The following is a 13,054-nucleotide window of genomic DNA, read 5'->3' on the forward strand; positions in this document are numbered from 1 at the left end:
AACCAAAATATTTAATCCGAAAAATGCTAAGAATATAATAATAACCAAAATATTTACTTAACTGAAATATTGTCATATAAACTTAATTGGAAACAATTCAGGGTTTATAACTGAATACCATATTAATATTAATGGTTTCATTAATTAAAATATTTTATGGTAATAATCAACATTATAACCACCATTAATATTTAACAATGACAACCAAATTATGGTAAGACACCTTCTTAATATTTCCATATTTGTAAAGATAACATATGTGACTAGTCCAAATTAGCGATTAACTTAAGACTTGGTTAGGATTTTTAAGACACATAATAGAGAGAGAGAGAGAGTAACCGAAGTACATAATATTACCAAAACTGAATGGTGGAAATGGAATGGGTACGGTTTGGGTAATATTTATCCACCCTTAATGACAAAACTACCAAGCTATATGGCGATGCATAATCCCAGTGGGCAAATTATGATCATAGCTTAGTATTTTATCCTAATTAACCCTTTAAATATAACAAAATTGCACGTGGGTTAAATTTCGTCATATAATGCAAAGTTAACTACATGGTTTCTTGCATAAACTTTATGTGATTAATCCTTAATATGTAATTTCAGTAAATTAAAGATGTTGTAGCTACTCTTTAATTGACCAAAACTGAACATAATCACAACGGCAAGGGTATTCAAAGCCTAATCAAACAAATTAAACCAAAACATGATGGACAATCCTTAGGTATACTCCCAGGAAAGTTGGTTGGTGCTAAGGCTCCATTAAAAACCAACTCCTTAGACAGAGTAGCGTCGCAAGGGGACTAGTAGCAATATGGCGGTTTGAGCTAGCAAGGCGTGAAAGCCAGAGCCAAGGAACTAGTATTCCTACCCAAGAAACTTCCCTAAATCATGTGTTCTCAAAAGACTACATCTTGATTATTTTTTAATTTTTGTATGCATGTTCATAGTTGATTTATGCATGAATATGCTGTGTTTACGTCCTTGTAGGCTTATACTTGTGAAAATAGTCGAAAATCGGGACGTTACAACCCCTATACTTGTGAAAATAGTCGAAAATCGGGACGTTACAACCCCGTTTTTCTGCCCGAGGTGGGCAGAATCGAGTGGACCAACCCCGTTTTTCTGCCCGAGGTGGGCAGAATCGAGTGGACGCGGCCTTGGACGCGCGTCCAGGTGGGCAGAATCGAGTGGACGCGGCCTTGGACGCGCGTCCAAAGCGCGTCTATCGACGCCCAGGAGTTTTGGCGTCACGGCCGAGAGGCCGGACGCGGGCACGGACGCGGACTCGTTTTCGACTGAACTTTTTCCCGATGTTTTTATTCCCGAGTGTTATGACGTTTGGAAGGCCTACGGGCAACCGAGTAAATTTTTTTGCAAGCTCGAATACTATTTTTGTAATTATAGTCATTACTTGGAGAAAAATTGTGTATTTAAGAAATAAATGTGACTCTTGTCACTTGGATTTTTCATGGTGAAAGACCATTGACAAATATGTGTATTTTAAAAATACATTTGGATAAGAATGATTGTTTGAGTCATCACATGAATATATTAATCAAACCCAAGGAAGAAAGAATGTTTTGAAAACCTTAGTTTCTGGATAACGTTGTTGAGATGATAACTTCTTGGGAGGCTTGTGAGCCGGGGCCTAGAAGTTATTGAAATGTTGACTTTACGGGAGGCCTGCGGGAGCCGTGGCTCGAAAGTTATTGAGATGTTTGACTTCTTGGGAGGCTTGTGAGCCGGGGCCCGGAAGTTATTGAAATGTTGACTTTACGGGAGGCCTGCGGGAGCCGTGGCCCGAAAGTTATTGAGATGTTTGACTTCTTGGGAGGCTTGTGAGCTGGGGCCCGGAAGTTATTGAAATGTTGACTTTACGGGAGGCCTGCGGGAGCCGTGGCCCGAAAGTTATTGAGATGTTTGACTTCTTGGGAGGCTTGCGAGCCGGGGCCCAGAAGTTATTGAAATGTTGACTTTACGAGAAGCCTGCGGGAGCCGTGGCCCGAAAGTTATCGAGATGTTTGACTTCTTGGGAGGCTTGTGAGCCGGGGCCCGGAAGTTAGTGAAATGTTTGACTTTGCGGGAGGCTTGTGAGCCGGGGCCCCAAAGTTATTGAGATGTTTGACTTCGCGGGAGGCTTGTGAGCCGGGGCCCCGAAGTTATTGGGATGTTTGACCTACGGGAGGCATAAGTGCCGCGGCCCGAGGTTCTTGAAACATTCTAAGACCACCCTACACTTATCCAGAGAGAAACTAAGTAATTTTACTAACTATGTAAAATCTAGTTACTCCGTAACTAGATTGAAGAATGCAATGTCGCGAATTTTTGATCAGTAAAGTGTGTGTTGTTGAACCCTCTATTTTGAATCAAATGATGGAATTCTTGGAGATGAAAGTATTATATGCTGATGTCACTCATATACTAGACTATACTGTCTTTTGTTGTCAATCTGATTGCAGGTAGATCGCAACTGTTGGGTAAAGTTTACCGTTTTCTGAGTATTATGTTGTTTTTGAAACCTTTGTTTGCTTTCGAGTGACAATGGATTTTCCTTACTTAGCCGTCGTGCTAACTACACTTCATTATGTCCTTTATCAAATGGAATTTAGTGTGGGCTCATACAGCCCAGCGAACTCTGATCCATCGGAGTTCGAGTTCCCGGTCCTAGATTACGAAGATTACGCCCAGTACATACTTGATGGTGACCCGTACGCACCCGGCTATGCACCAGATCCTCCTGTGCTGACTTGTACTCCCGATCCTGTTCCCACTGCTGTCTCACCAGCGGTACCGGTTTGGTCTCCGGCTCCTGTCAAACCGTTGTGTCCTTTTGACGTCATCCAGGCTAGTTATGGGTTTTATCCCATAGAGGTCCTACCCGATAGCGATCCTCTCGAGTTCGTTGTCCACTATCCTTACCCGTGGGATCCGAGTCCCCCAGACTATCACGAGGAATGGATGATGTATATCAATACTTGCAAGTTTCTGGACCACATCACCTGGTTTGAGGGTGAGTGGCACGTCGTTTGGGGCACCTACACTGGCCCGGTGTACCACTCGTTAGACTAGGTAGTGTCTAGGGTGGGGAGGCAAGTCTGATTTTTTGTGTATATATATCTTTAGTAGTTATGACAGATCTAGAATGTCTAGCAAAGTCGGGTCCAGTTTAACTCTTTGATGGGCTGTTTTTAAAACCTTGGTTCTTTTGGTAACTATTTGTAAAGGCTATGAAAAATTCACATTAAGTCAATGGTTATGATGATATAGTACAGTTTCCATGTCTTTAGCCTGTGCATCTAGAATGAACCCCATCTGTATGTGATTGGGTTTAGTCTAGGTGTGGCGGTAACTACCCCGGTTGTTCGGTACAGCCGAGTCGGGGTGTTACAAGTTGGTATCAGAGCCCTGTTTCGAGTCAGAATCCTAAGTCAAACTTTTTTCGAGTCAGCTCTAGTTTCGAGTTAACCAAGTTTCGAAGTCAGCTTAGGTTCGTTAAGGCTAATCTAAGTTATGGTTACAGTTTGACGAGTACAAGTTCAGAGCAGAGCTGGAATGGAGGCCGGGTGGCATAAGAAAGGGGTATTTCACTTTTTACTCCACAGAATCTCACGATTCTGGTCGTTGAATAATATGATCAATATCTGTGTTTTCTTGCATGTGTTTGCTTAAGCTGTTGTGAGTAAGCATGCTAGCGTAATGCGTTGATTACCATTATACTATGTTGAGACCCTTGCTTAGAGGGTGTGATAAGGGTGAATGTTAGGAAGGACTGTATAGGACTTGAGTAGGTGCTATACTAACTGCCTAACTAGCTAATTCCGAGAGGACTTTTATACCTCGAGTACTAACTTGGGATTATCGTCCAGCAAGGATGCCGCCGAGACGGAATGCGCCTGCGGGTAACGACAATAACCTCTCTGCGATAGATCGAATGGTTCAAGCAATGGAGAGAATGGCTGAGTTTATGCTAGCTCAGCAAGGCCAAAACCAAAACCAGGGACAACCGAGAGTGGATTTCGCTAAGGCAATCGCCAACCGACAACCACCATACTACGCAGGTGAAAAGGATCCAGTAATTTTGGAGGAGTGGATCCGAACGTTCGACAAGTTGCTCAACGCAGTGAATTGTCCTGCGAATCAACGAGTATCCTCTGCAGTCTATTACCTGACGAAAGCCGCAGACAATTGGTGGGCGACGGTCGGACCTAATCTCCTGCAAGACCCAGCATTTGGTTGGGAAGAATTCAAGGTGGAATTGAGGGAACAATTCTACACCGAGAGTATCAAAGGGATTAAGTGCGAGGAGTTTCTGCGATTGAAACAGAAGGGAGCGACTATCCAGGAATACTATGATCAGCACGTTGAGCTGATGCGATTTGCTCAAGAGATCGTACCGGATGAGGCGAGTAAGGCGAGAAGATTCGTTCGGGGGTTGGACTGGAGTATAAGGGGAATGAGAAGATTCGTTCGGGGGTTGGACTGGAGTATAAGGGGAATGATAAGATTCGTTCGGGGGTTGGACTGGAGTATAAGGGGAATGATTGCACCTTTCATGTGCTCTACCTTGAAAGAGGCGTATGATAGAGCCTCGGATCATTATCAAGTATACCTGGACCAACAGGAAGTCTACGGCCGAAGCAAGAGGAAAGCTGAAGACAAGTCTCGGAAGTTTCCAGCAGGAAACAAGAAGGCCAACCAAGGCAGCTTCAACCCAGTGCGAGGAAGAGAAGGGGTCAATCAGGAAAACCGTCCTGCTTGCCCAAGATGTGGGAGGAATCACCCCGGAGTAAACTGTCAAGGGATGAAGATCAAATGTTATAGGTGTGGTCTCCTGGGGCACAAATCTTTTCAGTGCCGAAGTCAAGAAGACAGTCCCCAAAAGCCTCTGCAGAATGTGAATCAGGGAAGGAGATTCAATGGGAATGCCGGCTGGAATTTCGCAGGAGCAGAAGACAAGAGGACCAACTCCCAATCTGTAAATTCAGGAAGACCAGCGAACGCCACGCCTGGTTCCAATCACAAGGGAAAGCAGGTGATGGGAGAAAGCAGCGGAGAGAGACAAGGCAGGATTAACGTCGTCAATAGCGCTTAGGCTCAGGCTAGCGACGCCGTAACGGGTACTTTCCCCATAAACTCAGTACTTGGATTAGTTCTATTTGATACGGCGGCTACCAATTCATTTATATCCTCTGCGTTCGCTGATAAACTAAAGTTAAGGCCTACTGCTAAGTTAGATCTAAATGTCACAACGGCTTCGGGAGTAGTAGTATCCTGTAAGGAGGGCTATGACGACGTTGCTATAGAGATAGCGGGGTTTAACTGCCCCGGAAACCTAATTCGTTTTGAACTTGAAGGCATCGATGTCGTACTCGGGATGGATTGGTTGGATAGGTACAAAGCTCAGATCGTGTGTAATGTGCGAAAGGTTGTCCTACAAGGACCCAAGGGAAGGAGAATATCCTACCGAGGGATTGGCAAGCAACCCGAGTCAAGGTTGTTGACGATGCAGAAATTAAAGAAGTGCGTTCGTCAGGGATGCGAAGCGTATCTCTGCTTGGTGCAAGATGCCGAAGTAGAAGAAATCGAGATGGACCGAACTCCAATTGTACGTGAATTTCCTGACGTATTCCCCGACGATCTCACTGAAATGCCACCAGAAAGGGAAGTGGAATTCACCATCGATCTTGTACCAGGAACCTCACTTATCTCAAAAGCGCCTTATCGGATGGCACCCAAAGAGATGGAGGAGCTGAAGGCTCAATTGGCAGAGTTGTTGGAAAAGGGATTTATTAGACCAAGCGTATCACCCTGGGGCGCACCAGTGTTGTTCGTAAAGAAGAAAGATGGGAGTCTTAGATTGTGCATTGACTATAGGGAACTCAATTGAGTCACAGTGAAGAACAAATACCCGTTGCCCAGGATCGATGATCTATTTGATCAGTTGAAAGGAGCGGGTGTATTCTCGAAGATTGACCTACGGTCAGGGTATCACCAAGTTCGAGTAGCGAAAGAGGATGTGCCTAAAACGGCGTTTCGAACGAGGTACGGACACTACGAGTTTACAGTCATGCCATTCGGAGTGACTAACACCCCAAGAACCTTTATGGACTTGATGAACCGAATTTTCCTTCCATACCTGGACAAATTCGTCGTTGCTTTCATAGATGACATCTTGGTCTACTCTAAAACATCGGAGGAACACGAGGAACATCTCAGGATAGTGTTACAGACACTGAGGGAAAAGAAACTTTTCGCAAAGCTTTCAAAGTGCGAATTTTGGAAAAGAGAAGTCGCATTTCTTGGTCATGTGATCACCAAGGAAGGAATACGGGTGGATCCAGCCAAGATACGAGCGGTAATCGAATGGGAAGCGCCCAAATCAGTTACAGAAATCCGCGGTTTCTTAGGTTTGGCGGGTTATTACCGAAGGTTTGTTCAAGACTTCTCGAAGATAGCAAGACCACTGACGAACTTGCTCAAAAAGACGACCAAGTATAGTTGGGACGAAGAATGTGAGCAGGCGTTCCAGGAGCTTAAGAAGAGATTGACCACCGCTCCAGTGTTAACTCTACCTGTTGGAACGGAAGGTTATGAGTTGTATACTGATGCGTCTCACAAAGGACTAGGATGTGTCCTCATGCAAAATGGAAGGGTAATAGCGTATGCTTCTCGACAATTGAAAACTCATGAAGCTAACTACCCGACACATGACTTGGAACTTGCAGCAGTGGTATTTGCTCTCAAAATTTGGCGACACTATCTCTATGGAATCTCATGCAAAATTTATACAGATCACAAGAGTTTAAAGTATATCTTCACTCAGAGGGATCTCAATTTTAGACAAAGGAGATGNCACCTTATGAGGCATTATATGGGCGGAAATGTTGAAGCCCTCTGTGTTGGGGCGACAAAAGTGATATCATTACACTTGGACCTCAGTATCTCCAAGAGACTATTGAGGCAATCAAGATAATTCAAGGGAGGATGAAAGTCGCGCAGGATCGACAAAAGTCGTACGCCGATTTGAAGCGACAATTCACCGAATATCGGGTTGGGGAGAAAGTATTACTGAAAGTCTCGCCCACTAGAGGAGTCAGGAGGTTTGGGAGGAAAGGAAAGTTGAGTCCTCGTTATATAGGACCTTACGAAATTTTGGAAAGGATAGGGAATTTAGCCTATCGACTGGCCCTACCGATTGAGCTTGATAAAGTACATAACGTATTTCACGTTTCTCAACTTAAACGGTATGTACCTGACGCATCCCATGTATTAGAACCGGAGGAACTAGAGATGGATGATTCGTTGACATACGAGGAAAGACCAATTCGAATCTTGGACTCAAAAACACGAGATACGAGGAGGAAATCAGTTAAAATGATCAAAGTCCAATGGTCGAACCACAGTCCCGAGGAAGCTACGTGGGAGTTAGAAAGAGTTATGATGGGACGTTATCCGGAATTATTTAACTCAGGTGCGTGGAACCAATCTAACTTTTATGTGCCTAAACAAAATATGTGTTAGGACTACGCATGCTAGAAATTCGTTTGAGGTTAAAGAAGGTGGGTAGTAATCTACCTGGAATCTGTGGACACCGAAAAGGAAGTTTCGAGGACGAAACTATTTTAACGGGGGAAGACTGTAACCCCTCGGTTTTCCGACAAAGTTAGGGTTCGAAAATATTATTTTTTAAGCTATGACATTTATGTGAAGATCTCTCGGTACTCCAAAGAATTTTTTTTTTAGAATAAGTTATTAATAAGCTGCGATCTACATACCGGTCACAAACCGTAAAATTTTAAAGGATGCATATACAGTTCGAATTTCTCTTAGAAAATGGATTACTAAGTATGATGCGATTAAGCCTGAACTTTCTACTTAGTTCAAGAGAAATTTAAATGGACTGTAAGGGTGAAATTGTTACGGACCTCCGTACCTGTATTTCGCGAGATACCGAAAAATTCCCGATCTTAGTGGTTATTGACGGGATTATTTTTAGAATAATTTTGGTGCTAGAATTTTTCCGAATTAAGTTATAATCCTCCGCACTTTTATCTGATTTAACCCCAAACTGGCAAAATAAGTTCTACTCTTCAAGATTTACCATAGGGAGTTGACAAGTGGCACCCTTATTACCACATGGTGATTTAATTAATGCTTGTCATAAGAGGTATGGGAATGATATACTTGTTTCTTAAGCTTCAAGCCAAACTTTCCATCATCATCTCTCTCATCTCCCATTTTCGAATTAGAAGGAAAGAAAGAGGAAGGAAAATCTTAGTCTTCTACATTGTGATCCAAGGACTCCCTAACTATCTCTCCAACTCAAGTGTTCTATTATAGGTAAAAACCTTGGTTTTGTTCGGTTAAATCCTTCCTAGAAATTAAGTTTAAACTAAAGGTTCATGAAAATGTTGTTATTATGGTGATTTTGTTTAGGATCTTTGGTGAAAGGTTTGAAGGAGGAAGTCATCAACTTTCTACGGTTCTAAAATCTTCTTGAAAGGTAAGGAATCCCTTAAGTTGGTGTAGTCACTTGAAGGTGATCAAATGCTAGTAAATTATGTGACTAGGATTTATTTAAAAATTACGTGTTAAGTTTATGGATCTACAAGTTGGCTCAAAAGACTACATCTTGATTATTTTGTAATTTTTGTATGCATGTTCATAGTTGATTTATGCATGAATATGCTATGTTTACGTCCTTGTAGGCTTATACTTGTGAAAATAGTCGAAAATCGGGACGTTACAACCCCGTTTTTCTGCCCGAGGTGGGCAGAATCGAGTGGACGCGGCCTTGGACGCGCGTCCATCGACGCCTAGGAGTTTCGGCGTCACGGCCGAGAGGCCGGACGCGGGCACGGACGCGCGTCCGCTGCGTGTCCGTGGGCGCCCAGTTTCGGCGCCATTTGCCGAACCAGCGGACGCGGCCCGGACGCTTGCGTCCGCTGCTGCGGGCAACCGCGAGTCCGCGCGACGCGGACTCGTTTTCTACCGAACTTTTTCCCGATGTTTTTATTCCCGAGTGTTATGACGTTTGGAAGGCCTACGGGCAACCGAGTAAATTTTTTTGCAAGCTCGAATACTATTTTTGTAATTATAGTCATTACTTGAAGAAAAATTGTGTATTTAAGAAATAAATGTGACTCTTGTCACTTGGATTTTTCATGGTGAAAGACCATTGACTGTTAGGAACATATTGTAATAGGTTTTGATGATACCAAATGTAATATATAATCCCCTAAGTCTCGAAAGATAGGAATTAATATGTAAGTTCGACAAGTAAACTAAGAGCGAAAATACAACCGGATAACTTGAGCTCAACTCGGAAAATATTTAAGCTTAAGGTAAACTTGTGTGAACATCTTAGAAGTCTCGTGTTGTAATCTTATAGACAGATCAGAAGAAGGCACGGGACAACAATGGAGGAATAAGGGTCTGCGAGACATCAACTAAGTCTCGAGACATAAGCAGAGTTCGAGAGATAGGATCTCTCGATACAACAATCCAGTTCGAGACATAAGCAGAGTTCGAGAGATAGATCTCTGGATACTTGGGATCGAGACATCAAGTGGTCGAGACATCAACATTGGTCTCGATGAACTGGTACTTCTCCAAGGGGCTGAATGGCAGTCAACATGCATGGATAAAATAATCTAAGTTTGGAGAAGAAGAATATCATGGAGATAAAATATTAAGGAGGTGCCGAAAGAATATTATGGGAACTACCGGAAGTGGACGCCACATCAGAATTCCACGACAAACGGATAGAAAGTGCACCAATCCAAGGTCGGTCTTATTCCCTAAAACGAGGATCAATGGGAATATAAAAAGAGTAACTTTTTTCAAAAGTAGCAAGTGGAGCATGGACTCAAGAAAGTGAATTATGGAATATTCACTACAAGACAAAAGGTTCAAGTTACAAGACCACCACTCCATGAAAAATGCTGAAAATATGCAAGTCCCATACTCAGCATGGGAGACAGATTTCAAACGGAATAATTTTCCCTCCAACGGAATTATTCCTCAACTCTCATATAAAAAGGACGTGAAGACACAAGTTAAAAGCGTGGTTCATTCGAAAATCTTAAGAGGTGTCTGATTCAAACATTCAAAAGTGAGAGTGCTCAATTTGGAATATCATCCTGATATTCAAAACAGCGAGAAAAACACATCTTAGTGTTTGAGAGAGTTACAAAGCTTAAACTGCTATACATCTAGAAGGTGACCGAAGTTGCTCTACATCGAAGTTGATTCAACGATAGCTTTTGGTCAGATTGGAGTTTGTTACACTCAACTGTGACAACCAAAGGTCCTTGCTTTGGATTAAGCAAGAAGAGGCGGAGTAACCTGGCAGCTGTCTAGTGAAGATCCTGAGGCTTGAGGCGGGCTTGGTGATCAAAGCTCAAGTGCTCGAGAGGTGGAGTAACTGGAAGCGGGGAGAAAAACCTGAGCAGAGGCGGAGTAACCTGGGAGCTGTCTTGTGAAGATCCTGAGGCTTGAGGCGGGCTTGGTGATCAAAGCTCAAGTGCTCGATAGGTGGAGTAACAAGAAGCGGGGCGAAAAACCTGAGGCTTGAGGCGGGCTTCGTGATCAAAGCTCAAGCGCTCGATATTGTACTAAAAAGGGAATTTTTAGTGCAATCCTTCCAGGGAGTTTCTGGAAGAAGAGTGGACGTAGGCGGGTTGGCCGAACCACTTAAAAATCTCTCTCGCATTTACTTTCTGCTTTTATCTCTCGCTATCTAACTCTCGAACTGCACTGCATATAATCGCACCTCTCGAACTAACTCAAACTTGTGCTAACTAAAAGGGGATAACTTTTCCGCTGCGCATAAAACTTTGTCTTCATCTTGTGAGGTATCGGACCTAAACATCCTAAGTCCAATACACACGAGAAGTCGAAAAAGATTTGCAAAATCTTATACAAGTCTATTCACCCCCCCCCCCTCTAGACTTGTACCCCATCCCCTTGGGACCAACAATTGGTATCAGAGCCAGTTCTCTGATCGATATAAACCTTTGTTTATATTGCCTAGAGATCCTTCTTTGAAAAATCCTTTAAAAGTTTTCAAAGCACGAGATAATTTTCAAAATGGACAGCATGTTGTCGAGACATCTTCTTTTTGATCTTAGCAGGTTTGACGACTGGAAAACACGCATGCTTGCGTACTTATCAGCCCTCCATGATGAGATGGTCGAGGTTATAACTTTTGGACCAGTCAAGATCTTAATGATCAATACTGCTGCAGAACAAACCAAAGACACACCAAAGTACATCCCAAAACCTAGGGAAGAATGGACAAGTGATGATAGGAAGAGAAACAACCTGGACAATATTGCCAAGGATATTCTCTTCAGAGCTATAGACGAAACCATCTTCCCAAAAGTGAGAAAGTGCAAAACGGCAAAAGAGGTATGAGATACTTTGATGTTAATTGGTGAAGGTGACGAACAGGAAAGGGAGAACAAGCTCACTGTGGCTATGAAGAAGTTCGAGGACTTCAAGATGAAGCCAGGGGAGAGCATCGACAGCATGGAATCTCGGTTCATGAAGCTATCAATCGAGATCAGTGATCTCGAGAAAGGAGATTCCACAAAAGGAGCTAAACCTGAAGATCTTACGAGGCCTTACCAATGAGTGGGAAATGAAGGTGATCACAATGCGTGATCACAGGGATTTGAAGAACACCACAACCGACCAACTGTTCAGAGATCTCAAAGCCTTCGAATTTGAGATGTTTCCGAGAGATGAGGACGTGGTGGACAGACGGAATGTGGCACTGGTTGCTGATCAACCATCCACCTCTTCAAGGTCAGACCCTAATCCCACTAATATTTTATCTGACGAACAGTTTGCTCTTTTTATAAGAAAATTCAGGAAATACCTGAAGAAGAATCCAGAAAGCAACGTAAGCTCACCTTCCTCCTCAAGAAGGAAAACCGAGAGATACTCAGCTAGGAGGTCGGAAGAGGAAAATCAAGGTCTTTGCTACAACTGCAGAAGACCAGGACATTTCAAGGCCGAATGCCCTTACCCTATGGTAAGCAAATATCAAGGCCAAGAAGGCAGGGATTCCAGAAGAAAGGAGGAATCCAAAGAGAAGCCAGCACAAGGTGGCTTCAAGGGAGATTCAAAGACACATTTGCGCAGGAAGGCGCTTGTTGCTGAGGAACTCGAGAAAGCAATCGATGAGTCCGAGACGTCGAGCTCCAGTGAAGGCAGCAGCAGCTTAGAAGATGAAAGGGGACTCATCTGCTTATACACCGAGCAAGAAGAGGATCAATGTCTAATGACCATTGACAATGAGGTAACCTCTACTTCCACATCTCGCTACTCTACCTCCACCTCTCGTTGTTCTTCTTTCCGTAGCGATGAAGATCCCTTTGAGATGTTAGAATTGCTTAAAAGGGATCTCAATATCGCTAATAGCACTCATGCTGAAATCAGGGAAGAAAACAGCAAGCTAACTGCTGAAAGAGACATGCTTAAGAATGTCTCGAAAGAGAATTCGGAGCTAACTCTCAAAGTAAGTGAGTTAGAAGCTAAAGTAACCCTACTAACGGAAGATTGCAAAACTCGAGAGATCACAGAAAATGATCTTAGAAAGGTCATAGCATCATACACTAATTCCTCCAAAGCTATGGAGAAAATGGTGAATGATCACAGACCTACCAGTGATAGAACCGGTCTAGGGTTCCGTCAGAACTATCTCTGGAGAGATAAACAGACCAACGGTTTGGGAACTTCAAGAAATGGAGGATCTCAACCCAAACCGAACAAGGGTCATAAAAGACCAACAGAAAAGACCAGAGTAGCAATCCACAAACCGTCCCTATACACCAGCAATGGAAAGTATAGGAAAGCTACAAAGAACAGCCGGGTTAACATTATCGAGAGATCACCTAACTATCTCTCGCAAGGATGTTCCAAGTACAAAAGGAGCTACATTCCATATAATGCGCCTCAAGGCAAATATGGAAGGTCTGAGATCCACAGAGTTAGGAACTCACGGATGGAGAAAGGCAGACTCTATCCATCTAGTGAG

At 43.3% G+C, this 13,054-nt stretch overlaps 1 protein-coding gene across 1 annotated transcript; it reads left to right on the forward strand.

Moving 5' to 3' along the window:
- The first annotated feature begins 3,880 nt into the window (after positions 1–3,880).
- LOC116033613 lies at positions 3,881–5,101 on the forward strand. Its single transcript, XM_031276404.1, has one exon. The coding sequence runs from the start codon at positions 3,881–3,883 to the stop codon at positions 5,099–5,101; it is 1,221 nt and encodes a 406-aa protein (XP_031132264.1).
- The last annotated feature ends 7,953 nt before the right edge of the window (positions 5,102–13,054 follow it).

Source organism: Ipomoea triloba, chromosome 1 (genome assembly GCF_003576645.1).
Source record: "Ipomoea triloba cultivar NCNSP0323 chromosome 1, ASM357664v1".
Taxonomy (NCBI): Eukaryota; Viridiplantae; Streptophyta; class Magnoliopsida; order Solanales; family Convolvulaceae; genus Ipomoea; species Ipomoea triloba.

Excerpts from the sequence above, each read along its gene's own strand:
- LOC116033613 (XM_031276404.1), top strand. The coding sequence starts at position 3,881 with ATGCCGCCGAGACGGAATGCGCCTGCGGGTAACGACAATAACCTCTCT.